The 21704-nt window shown below is 38.1% G+C and overlaps 1 protein-coding gene and 1 long non-coding RNA gene across 4 annotated transcripts in view; both read right to left on the reverse strand.

The window, feature by feature from the left end:
* CACUL1 (CDK2 associated cullin domain 1) overlaps window positions 1-4659 on the reverse strand; it is a 40950-nt gene extending 36291 nt beyond the window's left edge. For all 3 annotated transcript variants that reach the window (XR_005557677.1, XR_005557620.1, XM_039350105.1), the window contains exons 1-3: window positions 4127-4659; window positions 2270-2396; window positions 518-620 (exon numbers count right to left, since the gene is read on the reverse strand). Coding sequence is in view for 1 of the 3 variants with exons in the window: in XM_039350105.1 (XP_039206039.1) it covers window positions 518-620; window positions 2270-2396; window positions 4127-4469 (573 nt within the window). In the remaining 2 variants the exon portion in view is untranslated. The remainder of the gene's footprint in view (window positions 1-517; window positions 621-2269; window positions 2397-4126) is intronic.
* Window positions 4660-18085: 13426 nt separating this feature from the next.
* On the reverse strand, window positions 18086-21496 carry LOC120312356. Its single transcript, XR_005557915.1, has 3 exons — window positions 21387-21496; window positions 21196-21260; window positions 18086-19100 (listed from the first exon to the last, which is right to left on the reverse strand). It is a non-coding gene; the product is annotated as an uncharacterized LOC120312356 (long non-coding RNA).
* Window positions 21497-21704: the final 208 nt, after the last annotated feature.

Raw genomic sequence — 21704 nt, forward strand, 5'->3', positions numbered from 1 at the left:
CCATTACATGTTTCTTTGGGGACATTTGAGCAATTATCCTAGATTTTGTTCACTGCTGTGGCTGATCTCAAAGTATTAAATAGAGTCAAACCTGGTTAGTACTTAGAAGGGAGATCACCAGGAAGTGATCTAGTCCAGGAAGCTGAAAGAGTACCTCAGGAGACAATGGCAAATCTAACAGTTGCCAAGAGAATTATATGAATGTGCCTCTGAAATCACTAGGAATCCGATTCAACCTACAGTAGTGGGGATTTTTATTATTCACAGCTATATATGCTCAGGGCAAATCCATATTAATTCATTTTTGGCATCATGATACCTTTTGAAATACATGAGCTCACATGGACAGTAACATCTGAATTCCCTAGAGAAGAATTACTCACAACTAATGCATTACAAATCAGGTCAATCAAGTTCTGATAGGAAACAACAGGAGTTACGATAGCAATAACTCCAACAGATCACTAGCATTTTACTGGGATACTGTCCCAGGAAAGAAAATTGTGCAACTTCTTACCTGCAGCTCCTTTGAGACTCTCTCTAAGTGGTTAGTTATCTTTTTTATTAGGTCACTATACATCTGTTCCGAATGCTGCTGGCACACACATTTATATACACAACTGCAGAAATAAATACAGGAATAATGATGAATTGACAATATTAAGCCTGCAAAAATGTATTTTAAAGAGAGGTAGTCTTCGAGTTATGACCACAATTGAGCCCAAAATTTATGTTGCTAAGTGAAATATTTGTTAAGTGAATTTACCCCATTTTACAACTTTTCTTGCCACAGTTGTTAACGTTATAACACGGTTGTTAAGTGAATCTGTATTCCCCATTGACTTTGCTTGTCAGAAGGTCGCAAAAGGGGATTGCATTACCTCAGGACACTGCAATGGTTATAAATATGAACCAGTTGCCAAGTATCTGAATTTTGATCATGTGACCATGGGGATGTTGCAACAGTTGTAAGTGTGAAAAATGGTCATAAGTCGTTTTTTTCAGTGCTGCTGTAACTTTGAAAGGTCCCTAAAGGAACTGATATAAGTCGAGGATTTCCTGTACATGATTTTAAATATACATTTATTACTTTCTAAACCCATTAACTAACAGGTTTGTTGAAGCAGATCTGTATTTGTCACAGAGAATTGCACAAGATCTAAAAACTCAAGGCTGTTTTACATATAATGATCCCATTTTTAAAGTCTGGCAATATTGTTTAGTTAACTCATCATGTTATAAAGATATGTTTTAACCAAACATAACATTTAATTGTTATTGATACCTTTTTGAAATTTTATATTTTAATCATGCATTTATTTATTCATAATACAATATTCTAAACATTTCTTTTCAGGGACAGAACAGAATTAAGAAAAGAATCCCTTTTCAATATTTCATAATAAGTTCTGAATTTTGGCTTAGTTAGCACTTTTCATCCCACTGAAATCAACAGGACTAGTTACTTATAATTAGGTTAACTTCAATTGTTTTCAATGTGGCTAAAAAATTATTAATAGTGTCTGAACATTTTAACTATTACATAAAGCTGAGAATCAATTCCTTGCATTTAGTATTTCTAAGAATATAACACAACTATGTATTAATATAGAGTTCTGGAAGCACAACCCTACAACTACATTATACTGAAACCTTACTTATGTCCCCTAAAGACACCAAAATAGAAATAGTTCTATTCTGAGCGCTGATTTTTATGGCATAAATACACCACACCATTTGAATTAAGAATTAGTTGAAATTTCATTAAAATCACAGTTCAAAACAGGATCTCTGTCTTGAAGAAGGAACTGACAACTCTTCGATTAGAATCAAAGCACATTCATGTATCTTCAAATTAACAGAGAACCTATATATTCTCCTTTATCGATACATTAAGTTTTTCATTTGATTAGTGAAATTCCAGGGTTGTCTTCAGTTGCAGTTTGAAAACATGCAAGTGAGTCTTGCACATTTTATTTTACAAAGAAATGCAAACATTTTCTATTATGTGACTATGCTTTTCTAACATAGAAACAAGTAAATGCCTAAAAAAGAAAGTTGTTAACCAAGTGCATTTATTTTCATTCAGTTTAAATAACCAAAGCCCAAATATTTAGAAATCTAATGCCAGAATTACCACTATACTTCTAAATATTATACTAGTTTACTAAAAGTTTTCATTACCATCTTGCAAGCAACTGAAATAATGCAAGCTTGAAATAATCTGTTATTGTATAATCAATGTTTTTTATTATTTTTATTTCCTTACCTGTATATTTGTTCATAGGAAATGGGAATATAGTCACCAGGACACTGAGTTAAAAGCTGATCTATGGCACTGTCCAGCTTTGGCCAATATGTGCTCTTATAATCTTCTATTGTTATAACATTCATTACTAGAAGAGAAAGTATACTGTAATTGATAAAAGAATGTAGTTAGCATAATTAGCAACAAATACAAAACTTAAATGCAAAGCTCAAACCATAGAGACAAGAATATTTTACATTATCACAGAATACAGGAGCGAAGTAGGACCCTGGGTTCGAGGTTAGTAAGCCTGCATTTGAGACCCGAATGCTGCTGTGTGGCGGGGTGAGCTCCTGTCATTTGCTCCAGCTCTCTCTGACAGAGACATGACAAGAATCCCCAAAGCATCCCCCAGGCAATGGTGATATCACCAGCTAATCCTTTCAACCCAGAAGTGCCTTAAATGGTGTGTTTGACGTAAAAGGGACGGTGATAGAATAAGGCTGGAAAGGACCTCGAAGGTCTTCTATTCCAAGCCCCTAGCCAAGGCAGGAATCCTTATTCTATACCAAATGATTGTTCAGTCTTTTCTTGAAAACCTCCAGCAATGAAACACCCATAACTCTGGGAGACAAGCTGTTCCACTGATTGTTCTCACTGTCAAAACTTTCGCTTAGTTCCAGTTAGATCTCCCTCTGACCAACTTCCACACATTGCTTCTTATCCTATCCTCAGGTGCTTTGGGGACAAATTGATTCCCTCATCCTCAGTGACAGCCCTTCAGGTATTGGAAGATGGCAATCATGTCACCCCAAGTCATCTCTTCATTAGACTAAACACTTCTAATTCCCTTAGCCGTTCATCATATGGTTTTGCCTTCAGACCTCTTATCATCTTTTATGCTCTTCTCTGTACGCTTTCTAGGGCCCCAGCATCTTATTCCTAACTCAAATGGAACATTCCTCTATTCTTATTCTATGCTTACTGACACAGTTTTACATATTTATAAACAAGTATACACAAGAGCGTCTGAAATTACTGAGTGAAAACATAGCAGAAATATACACAGATATTTCATACACAAACTGGCATTTTAGACTGTATATTTTCAAAAAGATCATTACAAATATTAACGTACATCTTCTACTGCTAATCACAAAAAGTTTAGCTACATATTTCTCTAGGACCCTATAAGCCTGGGAAAACTAATTGCTGCTTAAAGTATCACTGCAAAAAAATTCTACTGATAATTCAAAATCTGTTTTTAAATGTTGAGTTTATGAACCACCATCCAATTATGTACAGCCCTGATCTAGATACAACTCTTAAAGAACACACAAAACAGTAACACAACATTACAGAATTACAGTACAAAGAATAAGCTTTCAAAATTATGAAATGGGTGCTTTTTTAAGTGCCTACATTAAAATAGCTGGTCACTCTCAATGGGATTAGAAGAAGAAATTCTTCCACCACTAAACATGGACCTCTAGATTGAACTTCAAAACCAAATCTCTATATTCCACTACTTACTTATGGGCGCTTGTAGACTTCAGGGCAAAATCCACCACCAAATCAATTAGTTCTCTCTACCCTTTGCCAAGCAAAGGAGGAGGACACAGCCAAAAGTGAAATGATGCCCATGGTTGTTGCGTGAAAGAGGAGAAATTGAATTAGCAAGAGATAGCTTGGCTCGCCAAGTTCTCCTACCAGCTAAATGTTAACCTGGGGAAAGGGTGCTTGCTGGTCAGCTGGAAAACAGTGGCAAGAGCCAAACTATCTCTTTCTAGTTCAATTTCTCCTCCTTCATGGGCCACACTCCACTTCTTTGATCTGGAGGCAGGAAGAATGGACCAAGGATGCGGGGGCCTCACTCACAGAACTTAGAGGCCGAAGGGTTGATGTTGAGGTTGATGCTGGCAGCGGCAGCAGCAGCCCCTCCTTTTCCCGGCGCGGCTTCGCAGCCCTTCCCTGGCCCGTTGGCGGCCTCGGACATCATGTGGATCTCAAGCTCCTCTGCTACCCTGTGCCCACACGCGTTACGGGACTCTCCCGGGCAAGGCGAAGGAGACAGTCCGTAGCCTCCGCCTCGGCCTCCCGCCGCAGGATCCCAGTTGTTGTGGTTCTGGTCATCCATGAAGGCCTCGTAGCTGCTGCTGCTGCTACTGATGCTGCCGCCGCCGCCGCCGCCCCCCTCCTCCTCCATGCTCTCTTCCTCCATCCCGACAGGCCTGGAGGGGCCCGCTTTGTCCGGGCAAGGGAGGAGGGGGCGGGAGGGAGCGAAGAGAATGTCACAATCGGCTTCTTCCCATCGCAAAGCAAGAAGCGTCACGTCTCCGGGCTACAAGGAACCACCAGACCGATCCCTCCGTCAACTTCTACCGGAAGCGGATCTGATTCTCGGCCGTAAAGCGACCCGGGCATAGAGCACGTCTTTCTTTCTTTTTCTTTTTTCTTTTTAAGCAATTTACGACGGCGACTAATACCATCTTTTCCCGCCGCAAAGGATTCTGGGGATCGTAGTTGTCTAGCCTCCTCTCGCCAGGAGCTATCGCTGTAATGCAAGTCACAGACACACACCTTTTTTTTAAAGCGCTAGACAGTGATAAGGTCCAAAAACGGATTAATTTATAGTAGGAGAGGGCCTATATTCCTTACAGAGGAAAAAAAAAAGAAACCTAACTCACCAGTCTTTGTTTAGTGGAAAGAATTCGGTAAACGCAAATCAGGTTACAAGAAACATTGGAATCTTGTGCCTTCCGTGGATTATTCCCCTTTCTCATCACAAAAGGTCTACTTTGGCACTTAACTGTACCCAAAGATGGGGAAAACGGCCCTGCGCATCTCCCCAACCTTAAAATGTCATCATGAACTGGTCCCATGTGACTAGGGGAAAGGATAAAACATACTTGTTCCATAAGTTTGTAGATTTCTTAGTGGCAACAAATGCACAAGAACACACTGGCACTATTCCTCTTACACAGATCCTAGAACAGTGTTTCTCAACCTTGACAATTTTAAGGCATGTGGACTTTAACTCCCAGAATTCCACAGCCAGCATTGCTGGCTGTGGAATTCTGGGAGTTGAAGTCCACATGCCTTAAAATTGTCAAGGTTGAGAAACACTGTACTAGAAGAAGGTAATAAAGTGTAGAAATCCCCAACCGCAGCTCTCACAATTTGAAAGACAATGTTTATTTATTTATGACAGCTCAACTTTTCATAAGAATTTCAAGGTGAGAAGGCTTTCAGGAATGTAATTTCCTGCTCCTATTCCCTCAGCCATTGTAACACTGATTTCTGTAGGCCAGATACTTTACTATCTTGAATACAAGGAGGGGGAATAGTGTGATTCATTCATCTATCTAATCAGATGCTTTTCCAAAATAGATCTGAAGACAAAGACACATAGGAGCATTGACATCATATTCTCTTATCTATTTTTCTAGGAGAATATCACAGAAGTTCACAACAAATTTACTCATAAATTTGTCTTGTAGCTATTCTATACTGATATCCTGTTAGCCAATGTTTGAGTAAGGGAACAAAGAAATTACTGATTGGTTGAATGACTGATTTTAGCACTGTTTTCATATCAGTGCTCCTTCAGTACACCAGGTGTTCTCTGGTTTGCAGTATCATGGCGAGCATGTTAGGATGTATATACAACTTTATGGCCTCCTCTTAAAAAAAATTGCTGCCCTCAAATCAGACAATCAAGTATGAGCTGCTATGACTGTATGTTTTAAAAGCTTAGTCGTCTGTTTCTTTATACGCAAAAAATTACATTGTGTATTTCTCTTCAAGTACAGGAAGAACCAGAGACTCACTAAAAATTAAAATAATCTTCCTCACTATTACACTATAAGGAGAGTTACAGAAATGTGATTCTCTATCTAATTGAGTGCTTCACTTAATTCCTAATTAAATTGAGGGGAAGTGTGAAGCTGGATTATATACTACAAATAAACAAAAAATCTTCTTTCTTCCATGCCAGCTCAAAGCAGCTGATCAAAAGAAATGTTAAATGAAGGTTCATAACAAGATTGAAACAAGATCCGTTTTGAAAGTGTCGGAGTTTTTTTTTCCTTTCTCTTTTGTTTTACTTTCCCTTTTTAAGGACTGTTTTTTGCTTTTGCTTTTGCTTCTGGCTTAGAATTTTTTCTTTTGAACTGTTTGCTCTTTTACTACTTATTCTTTGGATTTACTCTGGACTTTAATGATTATAGTTTATCTCTTTTTTAAAAAAAACTCTTTTTTTCTTTTTTTTTTTTTTCTTTCTCCTCCTCCCTTTTTGGTTGGAGGGGAAAGGGAAGTGACAATTGTGCTTTTTAAAATGGCTTCAAAGAGGCAGCAACCTTCCTCAATACCCAAGGTTATTTCTTCTCCTATAACTTCCACTGCACAGCCACAACAATCTAAACATGCACCACCGGCTCAGCCACCACCCTCTCCTCCTCTACCTGGACTTTCAGCACAAGAGGTTAGAGGCATAATGGGAGAGATTGTAGTTCAAATGAGAGAGGAGATGACTCAATTTGTTTCACAGATTAAATCAGAAATTAAATCTGATCTCAAAGAAGAGATAACGGGGATAAAGTCCAAATTGCAAGAAAATAATAATGAATTACGACAAGATATACTGGCAGCTGTCTCAGGTTTGGCTACTGTGGTGGTTAAGCTCGATGCAAGGCTGGAGGAAGTGGAAGACAAAGTTGACTCTTTGGATGACAAAATTCAAGACGTGGAAAGGAAGGTTGACTCCTCACAAGAAGATATTTTGATGTTTCAATACAGACAGATGGAGTATGCCCTGAGGATTAGAGGCCTAAAGGAAGATATGAATCAAGATTTGATGGAGGTGGTTCTTAATGATTTGGCGCTGGCTTTGGATATGGATAAAGGAGAATTACAGAGAGAAGTGGAAAAAATTTATAGACTCAACTCCTGGATTGCTAAGCAGAAGAATTTGCCCAGAGATGTGGTGATTTACTTTACAAAGAAGTCCCTGCGGAATGAGATTATACAAGCTTTTTACAACAAAAGATTCCAGATTGCCGCCCAAGATGTCATCATTCTAAAGGAAATCCCATCCAAAATTTTAAGAAGTAGGAAAGACTTTGCTTTTTTAACCAATGAGCTTAAAGCTAGATCGATGCCATTCAGATGGGAAATTCCGATGGGTATCGTGTTGAGCCATGCTGGGACACGTTATAGATTGAATACAGTTGACAAAGCTAGAGATTTTTATACTTCGGTCCTGAGTGCAGGCTCAACTTCATCTGGTCGGAAATCTTTGAGTGGTAAGGAAGCTGAGCAGCAATCTGAGGCACTAGATTTGGTTTCCGCAGGGATGATTGAAGTGGCAAAGCAACGCCAAACGGAGGCTAAAGAGCAGAGGATGACTCGTGCAGCCTATAAGCGTAAAGAGAAGGAGCAACGTAAAAAAGAGCCCAAAGAGAATTCTCCTGGAAGTGCATCACCGCCGGTGGGAGGAGCAAGACCCAAGAGTTATGCAACACACGCAGCTCTGTCAGAGTTTGATGGTGTCTTCTCCAGGCTGCGTGCCAAGGGAGATGGCAAAGTTTTTGACCTGGAATGTTAATGGGTTGAATTCTCCTCAGAAACGGAAAAAAATCTTTTACTATTTGAAGCAACATACCAATGATGTTATTTGTTTACAGGAAACTCATATTTTACTTAAAGATCAGAAATATTTAGTTAATGCTCGTTTGGGATCTCATTTTATATCTCCTGCACCTGGGAAGAAAGGGGGAGTTGTTATATATGTTAAACAAAACCTGCCAGCTTGTCTGGTAGAATCAGATCCCCAGGGGAGATATGTGATGATTGAACTTGGTATTTATGGAAAGAAAGTACTTATAGTTGGACTTTATGCTCCAAATCAACAACAGGAACAATTTTATAAACAGTTACACCAAAAAATAACTTTGCTTGATTATAGATCAGTGGTATTAATGGGTGATTGGAATGGTGTCTTAGATACACAAAGGGATAAGAAAGGTTCCTCTCCTTTTCTTAAACAAGCAAGGCTACCTAAAGCCTTTTTTGATATGAAAGAAGACTGGGAATTAAGGGACTATTGGCGGGAACGTAATCAAGAGGAGAGAGACTTTACTTTTTTTTCTGACAGACACCAATCTTTTTCAAGAATTGACTTTTTCTTGATTACCACGGATTTGTATAATAAAGTAAAGAATGTAAAGATTTTTCCTAGATCACTGACGGATCATAGTCCAGTTTGGATGGAGCTGATTCAAGAGAAAGAGGAAAGAAGATCCTGGAGAGTTAATGAAAATTTGTTTAGACAAGAGAAGAATGTTCAAAAACTAAAGGAGTGTTTAAAGGACTATTTTGCTTTGAATATGTACAAGGGGACTTCAATGTCAATGGTATGGGATGCAGGTAAAGCATTTATGCGCGGTGTTTTGATAAAAATGAATAATTTTTATAAGCGAAATCAGATTCAGAAACGTAGAGAACTTGAAGATGAAATTAAACTAAAAGAAAGGGTTTTGATTCTAAATCCTTCTGATGAAAGTACTAAAGAATCTGTAAAGTTATTAAGGTCACAATTTAATATGTTGATAGCAGATCAAGCTGCAACCAACTTATTATTTATGAAACAAAACACTTTTGTAATGCTAATAAGCCGGGGAGATGGTTGGCTTATCAATTAAGAAAGAAACAGAGACAGAGAATAATAGAGAAAATAAATTATAAGGGTAAACTAGTTTCTCAGAAGGAATTAATTAAAAAATCTTTTTTGGATTATTATCAAAACCTATATAAATCTACTAATGTACAATTGTTAGACATAAATAAATATCTAGCTGAGGCAAGTTTTCCTAAACTGACTGAGGATCAGAAATATGAAATTAATGGTTTAATTACCAAGGAGGAAATTGCCTCAGCAATTCAACAATTGAAATTAGGGAAAGCACCGGGTACGGATGGGTTAACAGCTGTTTACTATAAAGCCTTAATGGAGGAGATGATCCAACCATTAAATGATCTTTTTAACGGTATTTTACAGGGTTTAGAGATTCCTCCTTCATGGCGTAGTGCTTTTATATCATTGATTCCGAAGGAGGACCAAGATCTTACTTTACCAAAAAATTATAGGCCTATATCTCTTTTAAACGTGGATTATAAGATATTTGTAAAAATTTTGGTAAATAGGCTCATGAGGGTGGTGCATCATCTTGTGCATAAAGATCAATCAGGGTTTATAACAGGAAGGTATATGAAAAACAATGTCAGACAAATTATTAACTTAGTAGAATATTTAGACAAGAACAACCAAGTCTCTGCAGGGCTCATATTTTTAGATGCTGAAAAAGCATTTGATCAATTGAATTGGCATTTTATGTTAAGAGTAATGGAAGAAATGAATTTTGGTGAAAAGATAATACAAGCTCTTACGGTAATATATCAAAAACAAACGGCACAACTTATTATATTGGAGGTTTGTCGGAGGTTTTTACAATAGAGAAAGGTACTAGACAGGGGTGTCCTTTATCGCCATTGTTGTTTGTTTTAACATTGGAAATATTATTGATCAAAATTCGAGAGTCTCAGGAAATTAAAGGAATATATGTTAATAAAAAAGAATATAAGTTGAGAGCTTTTGCGGATGACTTGGTTGTTACTTTGTCGCAACCTGATTATTCTGTAGTAAACTTATTACAGTTGATTCACCATTATGGTTTGGTCTCGGGTTTTAAGATTAATGTAAATAAGACTAAAATTTTACCTAAAAATATGTCGAGTCAGGAGAAGCAGATTTTGGTTAACTCGACGGGTTTTGAGATTGTTAATAAGGTAAAATATTTGGGGGTGATGCTGTCTGTTTCTAATGCAAAATTATTTAAAAATAATTATGAAAGGTTGTGGGTCAGGGTACAGAAGGACTTGAAGAACTGGGAAAAGCTGCAATTATCCCTTATGGGAAGAATTGCAGTGATAAAAATGAATATTCTACCTAAGTTTCTTTTTTTGTTTCAAATGTTACCAATTTTGAAAAATGAGATTAATTTAAATGAATGGCAGAAGGGTCTCAATAAATTTATTTGGGCAGGGAAAAAACCAAGGGTTAAGTTCAAAATTATGCAAGATTTTCGTGAGAGGGGTGGACTCAAGGTACCAAATTTGAAATTATATTATGATGCGGTGGCTTTAACATTAATTAGTGATTGGGTAAATTTGACAAACTCTGAGATACTTTATTTAGAGGGATGGGATTTACTTTATGGGTGGCATGCCTATTTAATATTTAATAAAAAAATAGATTGGGCTTTTAAATCTCATATTTTAAGAATTTCTTTACTTAGGATTTGGAGAAAATATTATAAAAGTGATTTTAAAGTACCATTATGGGCTATACCTTGGCATGCGATAGAAGGAATAAAAAGAGGGGTTAAAATGGATATGGTGTCTTATAGACAGTTACTTAAATGGGATGGACAAAACTGGCAATTAAAATCACGGGAAGAATTAGCACAAGAAAATTTTATTTATTCTTGGTTCCAATATAGGCAACTACTAGATAGATGGAAGATGGATTGTAAGGTGGGTTTTCTTAGAGAAGATGAAAATCTTATTAAGCAACTGAAGGATCAAAGACAAACCCACATTAAGAGAATTTATGGGGTTTTAGTTGAATTGGACTCAGAAACGGAACTAATTAAAGATTGTATGATTAGATGGGCGCAGAACTTTGGTGAGCCAGTCTTATTGGACACTTGGGAAACTATTTGGGTGAGAAATGTCAAATTTACTCAAGCACAAAATTTAAGGGAGAATTTTTATAAAATGTTTTATAGATGGCACCTTGATCCACAAAAAATGTCTTATATGTACCCTGACGTACAACCTAAATGCTGGAGATGTGGTTATAAGGAGGCTTCTTATTATCATATTTGGTGGTCATGCAGAGAGATAAAAGCATTTTGGATCAAAATATGGTGGAATATCCAGAGAATTTTTAGAAGGAGGGTAAAATTTACTCCGCAATTATTTTTGTTAGGTATTGTTACAGATTGTGATACAAAGGAGGTTGTATTGATGCTAAATTTGATTACAGCCGCGAGGCTGTTAGTTGGACAATATTGGAAGAAGGAATCTTTGCCTACACTGCAGGAATGGTTTTTTAAAGTAGCTTATTTGGCGGAAATGGCAAAGATTTCGGCTTTCTTAAAGCAACAAACGCAAGAGAAGTTTTTTGCTATTTGGGATAAATGGATAAAATTTATACAATTTAGATTGGGTATACAAAAATATCATATAGCTTTTTCATAAGTTTTATTTTCATATATATTATAGATATCCTTTTCATATATATAAATATAAAGTTTTTATTTTAATTTTTATCTTTATTTTTTAAGCCTATATTCTGCTCTGGGAAGCTCAGGGGGGGGAAGGGAGGGTTTTTGGGAGGGGTGTGGGATGGGGTTTTTATTGTATTGTATTGTATTGTTTAATTTTTCTTTTTTGTATATGTTGTTTTTTGTTTTGTATTGTTTTTGTTTTTTCTGTAAAATTTATAAAACTTTTAATAAAAAAAAAAAGATTGAAACAAGATTAGTAGCAGAAAAGTATAATTTTAATTAAAGACTGGGGGGATGGAAAGAAAGTAAAAATACAGGTTCCAGATACATCTTTCTAGCATTACAGCAGGCATGACACTTGTACACATGCATATTTTTTCTAGTGAAAATAAAGGAAAATTAAGAAAATACATTTCAAAAAATGGACAAGTTAATTTGGGAAAAGGTAATATTGTTTTTCTTTCTAACTTACAGTCTGGAATATGCATGACCTATACTAGCCCTCATGCAACCTAATTTAATGATCTCTGGATGTGGCCTTTAAGGTCCTACAGTAAGTGTTCAAAGTATGACAGAAAACTACTGCAGAGTTTATTAAATAAGTAAGGCAGTTATTAATTCTGGTATGTCTGAAAACAGAACTTTCAAGATCTCTCATTTTTTTATACAAGGGTACTTTTTCAAGCACATGAAGATCCCCCCGACTTCTTTTCCATTCGCCAGAGATCCTGAATATCTCTGTTTCCTCTAGAAGACTTCCATCCCCTTTGAACAGTTTCCATCCCCGTCCATCATTTCCAATATTAAATACAGTCTGGGAGGGATTTTATGCCTCTGCAAGATAACAGTCCATTGAGAGGCAGGATAGGCATAGAAAGAATCATGAGCATTATCAGCAGTAATGTCCCTGGAATTCGAAAGCCAGTAAATGTTAGGAAATGAGAAGGAAAGATTGAGTTTCCACTGTGCACTAAGACTCGATATAGATTATTAATGTGTCAATACTGTTGAAAGTGAATGGTATAAGCAGAGTGTTCTGCACTACTTAATTAAACAAGGTTGCACAACTGTAATAAAAGAGTCAGGAGGTAAAGCAAAAATTCAAACATTTGAATCAATTATTCAAATCAGTTCAGACATTTAAATGAATTGAAGCTAAATGAATATTTTAATCAATACAATTTGTTGAATTCCACAAGATTTAATTCACCAAGGACCCATTAGGCATTAATGGATTAGAATTTATTTAGTCTCAGGAATCGGACTCTATACCTTCAGGGACAAGAAAGAGATGTCCTATTTATGAATGGAACCTGGAGTGCACCAATGTTTCCAAATCAAACCAGTCAGGCAGATGCTGTGGGAGACAGGTAGTACCTCAAGTAAAAGGCCCTATGCCATGTAAGATTTCACAGTAGTTACCAGGACCTTGAACTGTACCTGAAAGCAAAGTGGCAACCAGATAACTTGCAAAGCAGAAGTATTACATGGGCATATCAAGGCATGCCTATCACTGCCTATGTCATTGCATTCTGGACCAGCTGAAGGTTCTGGGTAATCTTCAAGAGCAGCCCCAATGTAGAGTACATTGCAATAAAACCATGAGGTGAAAGCATATGGTTGACTGTCGGAAGGATTTCCTGATCTAGGAAAACTGCACCACCACAACTCACTGATATTGCAACTGCTAATTTCTGGTTCCATTCATAAAAGTGTCTCTTAGTATTTCTAGTGTTATGATGTTTTGCATCATTTTCTTAGTCAGAGTTAATCAATGCTAAAAGCCGGCTTGTATTTTTCCCCTTTCTTATAGAATCCTTAATCCTCTCCAGTGTCCAGTTTCTAAAATCATAAAGATACTTATCTTTGTTATAAGCCAAGATATCCAAAATAATTGTGGTTCTCATGGGAAGGCATTTTTTTGCTATGGTTAGTTCAAAAAAGTTGTAGAATCAATCAACATTTCAAATTTAATTGTCTGCAATTTTGTAAATTTAATCCAGTGCTACTTTCTTGGATCTTATTAATAACTAAATCTTACTTAGTTTTTGCTGTTTATTTTAAATTCTTTAAGCTCTCAAAGTTATGATTAATTTTTCTTTTATTCAGAGTAAAGGTAAACTCACCCAGTGATTTTTCAAACAAGTCTCTAATAGCGTTAAGATAGTAAATAGTATCAGAGCTAATTGTAAGGCTTTATAATTTAGCTCACATTCCAAAAGCCTTATATAGGGTAGAAGCAAATAACACTGTTTCCTGTTCTCTGTGGACCATAGTATCCTTATTATTTTGCCTACCACATATACAAACTGTAAAAATCATTTCAATAAAAGTAAACGGGAATGAAGAAGAGGTGCCTAAGCTCTCAAAATACTTGTAGAAAATGCTGGTGGATTATGAATTTGTTAAATTCAGTGATTGCTCAGGAATTGTTCCTGAATGCATAGTACAACTGAAAGCTTGGCTGTAAAGCAATATGAGTTATCTTGATTTCAAATTAAGGGGATTAAAAGAGTGTAAATAATTCAAGTCCCCAAGGTTGCATTAGAGATGAGTTTTTCTCTATACATTTATACATGTGTCCACTCGGGGGAGTTCTTTCAATCTGATATTCCTTTTTATGTGTATTTCCATCCCTGCTCCTTCTCTTGATCAAAATGTCAGCTCTTTATTTGGCAGAAAGAGGGAGATAAGAAATAGTTGGAAAAAGAAACATGTAAGAACGATAGAAGCAGCCCAAGGCAAGGAGTATTGCTCCTGCCTCAAGAATTGCTATCAGAAGAAATATGTCTCCAAACAAAAGGAGGGGGGGGGGAATGGCATTAAGGTGCTGCAGTCATTTACTAATCTAATTTAATCTGACTGGTTTCATTTCCTCTTGCCAGTTAAAGCACACATATGCAATACATTTTAATGCATTATTAATCCAATTTTACTAATTACTATGCTATTATAATGCATCCAGTGAAACCTATCAATTTAAATGTTTTTAAGGTTAAACTCTTTTAATTGAATATTTGCTATTGCACTTCTACTATTATTAATTACAGATTGCTTATCATTCTGTCATTACGATTATATTATATGTATTACACAAGATGCTGTATTTAGAAATCCTCCTCCTAATAGCTTAGCAAGAAAATGGAAAACTGATGGAAAGAACCAGGCTTGATTAGGAGCAATGAGGTTTGTTGTTATGGGATAGTTCAGTGTATTTGGAATCAGCTGAATTCCCAATGTTTTATTGTAAGGTGAGAAAATATGTTTTGACAGATTTGGAGGGATTTTGCTTATTTTACTATAAGGATCAAGAACTTAGATAGTTCCAGACACTTTGAAAGCATGGCTCATCATTCTAATGAGAATTTAATTGATCAATTGTCATATTACAAAAAACAAGGCGATTGTCAGAGTTACTTTAATTGATATGAAAGCCTTGTTACAAGGTCAGAAAAAATGCATGTAGTATCTTGCAAATTTGAATCTAAAGTCATTTTACTTTCAAAAAAAGAACATGTTACAACTACCTAGATGGCACTGATTTGTACTTTGTGACATTTTAGTTCTTTCATTCATAATTACACTTTCATCTCCCTACACATACTCATCAGCTTTACTCCACCAGATCAGATCATCTTCATTCAATCTATTAGATCCTTTGCCTTTTCTTTAATTTCACAGACACCCAACATACTCATTTTTCTTTAATTGCTTCACTTCTGAAATTTGCCATTTACCATTTTTATATTTTAAGTCACAATCTTCCATATGCTATGATCTTTAACAGATGTGTCCATTAATAATGATTTCAACCACCCATCGTGGCTTTGGTCAATCAAGGCTTTCATATTATACTTTTTAGGAACATTTCGTAGACTAATTTAGCAGCTTTAGTCATATTTTTCTGATATGCAGCATTCACAGCTAACAGTGAAAACATCCTGGCACATATTGGCCAGGATGCCAGAAGCATAACAAAAGTCTACTTTTACTACAAACTTGCTCAAGTTATTCTATGCAAGCTATAATTTCTAATAAAAAAGCTATTTTGCAAGCTAATGTAACTGTTGCCTGCCTTCCATGAACTAGAGTCTAGACAGTACATTCATTGTTACTATATTTATGTAAACAAATGTTTTAGTTATGTGCAGCAATAAAAAAATAAAAGTCTGTGTTTTTTTTCTCCATACCCTTTCATGTTTAATTTTATTACTATATTTCTCTGAATTTCTATCCGGCATAAAAATGGTGATATTATTCTGTTTGTATTGACACTTCATTTAAATCAGAATCTATAAAAACCAGCCTGCTGTGAGTTTCTCATTTAGATTTCCACTCTACGAGGCAAGCTATCTGCCTGTCAGAAACTTGGCTCAGCCACACTCCTGCCTGAACAAAATGAGTTGGCTCATTTTCCTGCATAACACACACCACCTGTGTTCTGGAGGAACGAATTGGTACCCATTTGTTTTCATTGAAGCTTGCCTACCTCGATCTGTCATTTCAGCCCTTGCATCACAAATCCAGAAGGGCTCAGCTAGTTTGCTGCTTTGTGCATTTATGGTAAAGAGTCTAATTCGAATGCTCCAAGTAGTTCTTTCTGGGAGCAGAATGTACAACAGAAAAGTTCTTTATTAACACAGAAAATAAGATTGCAGTCGATATTCCCTATCTGGGGAGAGGAGAATCAAAACGAATGATTGTGACACACACACACACACACACACAAATTTCTTTAAAAAGACCTTAAATTATAAAACTATTAATTACACTTTTCTTTTCCTGCCAATTTACCAGTCATGCTCCCTGTATTTGTAGTTGCTTTTTGCTGTTGGCCATTGTGTCTTCTTTTCTGTAGTATTATAAGTGATGATCGGTGACATTCGCTTTCAGTTGATGATGGTAAATGCCAAGTTTCTCTGTAAGGAAAACAGCTGGTAGATCTGGCATGCATTATTAAAATCTGATAGGGTAAGGACCCTAATATTTCTGGCCCATATATCTGCTTTCCCAAGTTTTGATTCTTTTTCAGCCTCAGTGCCAAAACTAGCAACCTGGGGTGGCGCTGAAAATAATTTCCTGCTGGCAGGGCATCTGTTCCTGACTGGGCATGAGTGCCTGTTCGTTAAGGTGGATCAGAGGGAAAAAATGAGAATCCTGCTGGCGTATCTCAGGGCTGATGTTGCAGTCATTTTGCCAGCAAGGGCTGGGTGGCTTCAATCTCCTTGTTTCAGGTGTTGTATTTAGGAGAGCTGAGGAGTTCATGGCCTCCATATCAGCCATGAGTTAATCCTTGCTCAGGCCTCAAATATCTAAGTAACCATATATTAGACTTTGTGTTTGCCTCAGAACAATTGTTTAGTGATCTGGATATTGAGAGTAAAATCTAGCACTTTGTCATGGTCTGTTCATTTCTGGTTGAAGTGAAATTATCTGCCCCTTGTTCCCTGAGGAGTAAGCAGAGTAAGAAGAAAGGCCTACCCCAGATGCTTTATAGATTGAGAAGGATTTTAGCAACTGCTTGTGGAATTTCCCAGTTGCCACAGTCAGCTCAGATTTGGAAGGATCTGAATTAGAAGATGCTACCACTGATGCTACAAACACCAAAAAGATTTGGAAGGTGTTGCTCTAGGGCAGTGATGGCGAACCTTTTAGAGACCGAGTGCCCAAACTACAACCCAAAACCCACTTATTTATTGCTGGGTGCCAGGTGGGCGTGGCCCACTGGGTGGGCGTAGCTGTGGTGGTCATGGCAGACTGGGTGGGTGTGACCAAGGTGGGCATGGTCACCTTGATGCTCGTGGGGAGGGATGCCTGTGGGGGCCAGGCAGGGTTGGGAGAGATCCAGGGGGTCTCTGGCAGGTGGGGCAGTGGGCAGGATGCTTGTCCTGCGGGGTGTGGTGAGGCAAGATGAGGCAGGGCGGGGGTGCCATTGTTGCAGGACACAGTGAGGCAGGGGCCTGGGAGGCTGCTGCCTGACACCATCAGCCCCTGCACACAGAGGCCAGCAAGCGCATGGGGGCTGACAGTGTCTGTCAGCAGCCACAGCCTGCCGGCCCCTCGACTGGTGCACTCTGGGGCTCCACAGCCCACCACCAGCAATTCAGAGAAGCCGCCTCTCAGCTGGATGGCCTGCCGACAGCTGAGGAGGCAACGCAGTGGGAAAAGGAGAGCATGCAAGGTCAGGAGGAATGGGACAGGGGGGAGGGAAACCAGCCATGCTAGGATGCATCCAGCCACATGGGACCTCGGCGAGTTAGCGGGCGGCTGGTTGAAGAGGGATGGTTGCCATCTCTGGGGCATGGCGTGCGTGCCCACAGAGAGGTCTCTGAGTGCCGCCTCTGGCACGCGTGCCACAGGTTCACCAACACTGCTTTAGGGCAGGGGGTGTCAAACTTGCAATGTCACGTGACGTGTTACGATATATCACTTTTTCCCCATTGCCATGGGTGCAGTTTCGGCGTGACGCATCCAGCCCACGGGCCAGTAGTTTGACACCCCTGCTCTAGGGGAACATGCTAAGAAGCTGGTGGCATAAAGTGATGAGAGATCAGATCCAAGATCCACCCTAGTGGTATGTCACCAAGTTTGCTAAGTAGGGTAAAGACATCCTTCACAGCCTCTCGCCATCAAGGGAATCCCCATCTTTGATTACCTGCACAGGTTGCCAGCTCTATTTAAAAACCATCACTACCCATCAGGTGTTGTTGTTTTTTTGGAAACAGCAACATTCTATGCATTTGCTTCCTCTAAATCTTGTTCATGGACACTCTGCTTCTTTGTGACCCAGATTGGCTGGCAATCATGCTGCAATACACTGTCCTTCAGACTCTGACTGAGACTATTCCTCTGTTTGCTCTTTTAGTGTCTGACTACCAGGAAGCTCACCCAGACAAGCTCTTAAGGACTTGGAAACTGCTTGGGAATTATATCTCCATGTACTTCATGCCTTGTCTGCCAATACCTATATTTGCCTCTCTATAATAAATCTCATTTACCCACCATGCATGCACATGCTTGACCTCAGACAGAACGCCAACAGTCTGGTAGCTACAGGCCACAGGAGCCACTCTTGAATCAATCACTCCCAAGTCTGTTTGCCAACTCCAGTTGGTTCCTTAGTTTACTGAGCAGTGCAGGAAATGAAGTGACAAAAACAACACCTGGAAGATAACTAGAAGTGAATCAGATTAAGCATAGGCATGAGCTAAAGTTCAAGCCTACACTGTGGCAGTAAATGAAGTATTCTTCTCTTCCTTCTTTACACAAGTTGTTGGCCAGAAGTCTTTTTTGAGGGGAATGGGGGGCAGAGGGTAAATCCTTTTGCAATTGCTTTTAAACCTCTTCCCTGGCACAATCGCTCAGATTCAGCAAAGCTTGATTTTCAGGATGTATTAATCCTGAGGTAATGTCTTCCCGTGTTTCCTGGGATTCCTTTGGGCATGTGGATTCTAATGAAGTAAATACTTGCTTTTTAGTATGTCCTCTGCTCCTCTGGGATCCTGCAGAGATCAGGAATTAATGTGATTACCTGGATCTAGGAGGTGATCAATACTTTATTTCAGGAAAGAATGTTTCCTTAAACTTTGAAGACGTTAAGAGGCATTCCCTGGATCTTATATATTACAAAATAATTTCCCTGTTAATTTTTAGGAAGGCCATTGCATTGTATTTGTATTTGTAAATAGGAAGTGTTTGATTACACATTATCTACAGTCATAATGATAATGGAGGAAAAAGAAAGGATTATTACATGAGTGACGCCCATCTAATTAACATCATAGCAAGAGCAACAGCACGTAGATTTATATACTGCTTCACAGCCCTCTCTAAACAGTTTATAGAGTCAGCCTATTGTCCCCAACAATTTGGGTCCTCATTTTACTGACCTTGGAAGGATGGAAGGCTGAGTCAACCTTGAGCCAAGTGAGACTTGAACTACCAAACTTCTGGTAGTCAGCAGTCAGCAGAATTAGCCTGCAATACTGCATTCTAACCACTGCGCCACCACAGTTCATCATGCCCTAAATAGGATGATGTCACAATGCAACATGTTCAGTCAGATCTAGCATTGTGATAACATCAGTGAGAACAAGTGGAGCTAACAAATTGGTGAAAACATGCAATAAAAATACAAAAGATTTGGCACTGCTCAAAATAGTGTGTGCTTTTGACAAAGAATAATTGGACATTTTGGCTCAGCCCTGACGTTAATTATGAACAACTGGAAAAATAACAGCACCCTTTTCGTCTACATTATTATATCTGCCATCATCTAGTAATGTTTTGTTTTGTTTTGTACTAGAAAACTGATCAACCAAAGAATACAAAAATATCCCATTTCTCTAACATTTTCAAAAATATGACTTGCTCCATTACTAATTTTATATTTATGTGATGAGACAATCATAACCTTTCAAAAGCTCAAAATGTTCTTGCATGAAGAGAAGGCAAAATGCTCTTTGGAATCTATAAGGTCCTTGTTTCTTCATCACAGGATGTGACAACACAAAACTGTTCCAATTAAAAGTCCTGATGCTGAAGGAATAATCTCTAACCAACTGAAAATAAAATGTATTTGTCACAACAATCTGCCAACTATCTTTTTTTTCAAATGAAAATTATATTCCTTCTGAATTACATAACAGTCATGTTCAAAGGAAAAATAAACCATTGTAACTTAATTTGGTTTCAGTTATTTAAAATATACTGTATTATAGGAACACAACACCAGAGTTCATTTGTAAGCAGCCAACCAAAATGTGATACGTTTTTGGGGTAGAATATTGTGCAAACCTAGTTGGGGTTAGTTACTGCATCATGGATTATTCAGTGTTTCTCAACCTTGACAATTTTAAGGCATGTGGACTTCAACTCCCAGAATTCCACAGCCAGCATTGCTGGCTGTGGAATTCTGGGAGTTGAAGTCCACATGTCTTAAAATTGTCAAGGTTGAGAAACACTGGATTATATCATGATGTGCTTTATGAACCCAGTGATTTACTCAGTAAACAAGAAATTGGGTAGCCAAATCCATTGGACTGTATTAAACTTCTGAATCTTGTTTTGTGTTGCCTAACTGTAGCTGAAAATAAGATGGGAAACATATGCAACTGTAAAATACACTAGGGTTATTGTTGAAATACCTGGTTCAGAGGATAATTCTACCTGAGCAGATCACCTCCTCAGGGCTTGATGAAGGACTAAGGGAAAGATAAACTGTGGTGGCTCAGTGGTTAGAATGCAGTACCAGCTCAAGGTTGACGCAGCCTTTCATCCTTCCAAGGTCGGCAAAATGAGGACCCAGATTGTTGGAGGCAATATGGTGATTCTGTAAACCACTTAGAGAGGGCTGTAAAGCAATGCTATTGCTATTGCTATTGCAGGCTAATTTGATTCCTGTATTCTCCTTTTTTGTCCTCTGCATGATCCTTATAGGCTTGAACAGAACGCCCAGAACGGAGTTCCGGCACCTTTTTTGGATGGAACCTTGTAGGGTAGGCAAGGCAGGTTATATGACGTGTGTGAGTTCCAGTACCTTTTTTTTTTTTTTTAGAAAAAAAGCACTGGGCTTGAACTCTCTCTCCCCATACTTACATCTTATGATCACATCACTCCACGGAGGATGCTATTTATTCTGTTCTCCGTCTGAGCTTGAAGCACTAGAGGAAAGAAATACTCATGTGAATTTGTTGTTCGTCGACTTCAGTTCACCAGCAACTAGTAGACAAACTGGGCGTTTTAGGCTTAAACACTCCTTTGTGCAACTGGATTCTTAATTTTCTTACTAGCAGGCCCCAATATGTGCGAGCTGGAACAAATAATTCTAACGCCATTTTCTTGAGCACAGGTTCTTCTCAGGACTGTGTCTTAAGTCCTCTGCTGTTCACCCTGTTGACCCATGATTGTTGTGCTAGGTTTGCCACCAAGCATATTATGAAGTTTGCAGATGATACAACAATAGTGGGCCTTATTCTTGATGACAATAAGGGTGCTTACTACAAGGAGGTTGAGGGTTTAGTGAACTGGTGTAAGGAAAACAGCCTAGTTTTAAACACTGGAAAAACCAAAGAGATCATTGTCGATTTAAGAAAAGGCAGGCACAG

The sequence above is a fragment of the Crotalus tigris genome, unplaced genomic scaffold, assembly GCF_016545835.1.
Source record: "Crotalus tigris isolate CLP2741 ecotype Arizona unplaced genomic scaffold, ASM1654583v1 scf7180000017536.10889498, whole genome shotgun sequence".
In the NCBI taxonomy this organism is placed as follows: domain Eukaryota; kingdom Metazoa; phylum Chordata; class Lepidosauria; order Squamata; family Viperidae; genus Crotalus; species Crotalus tigris.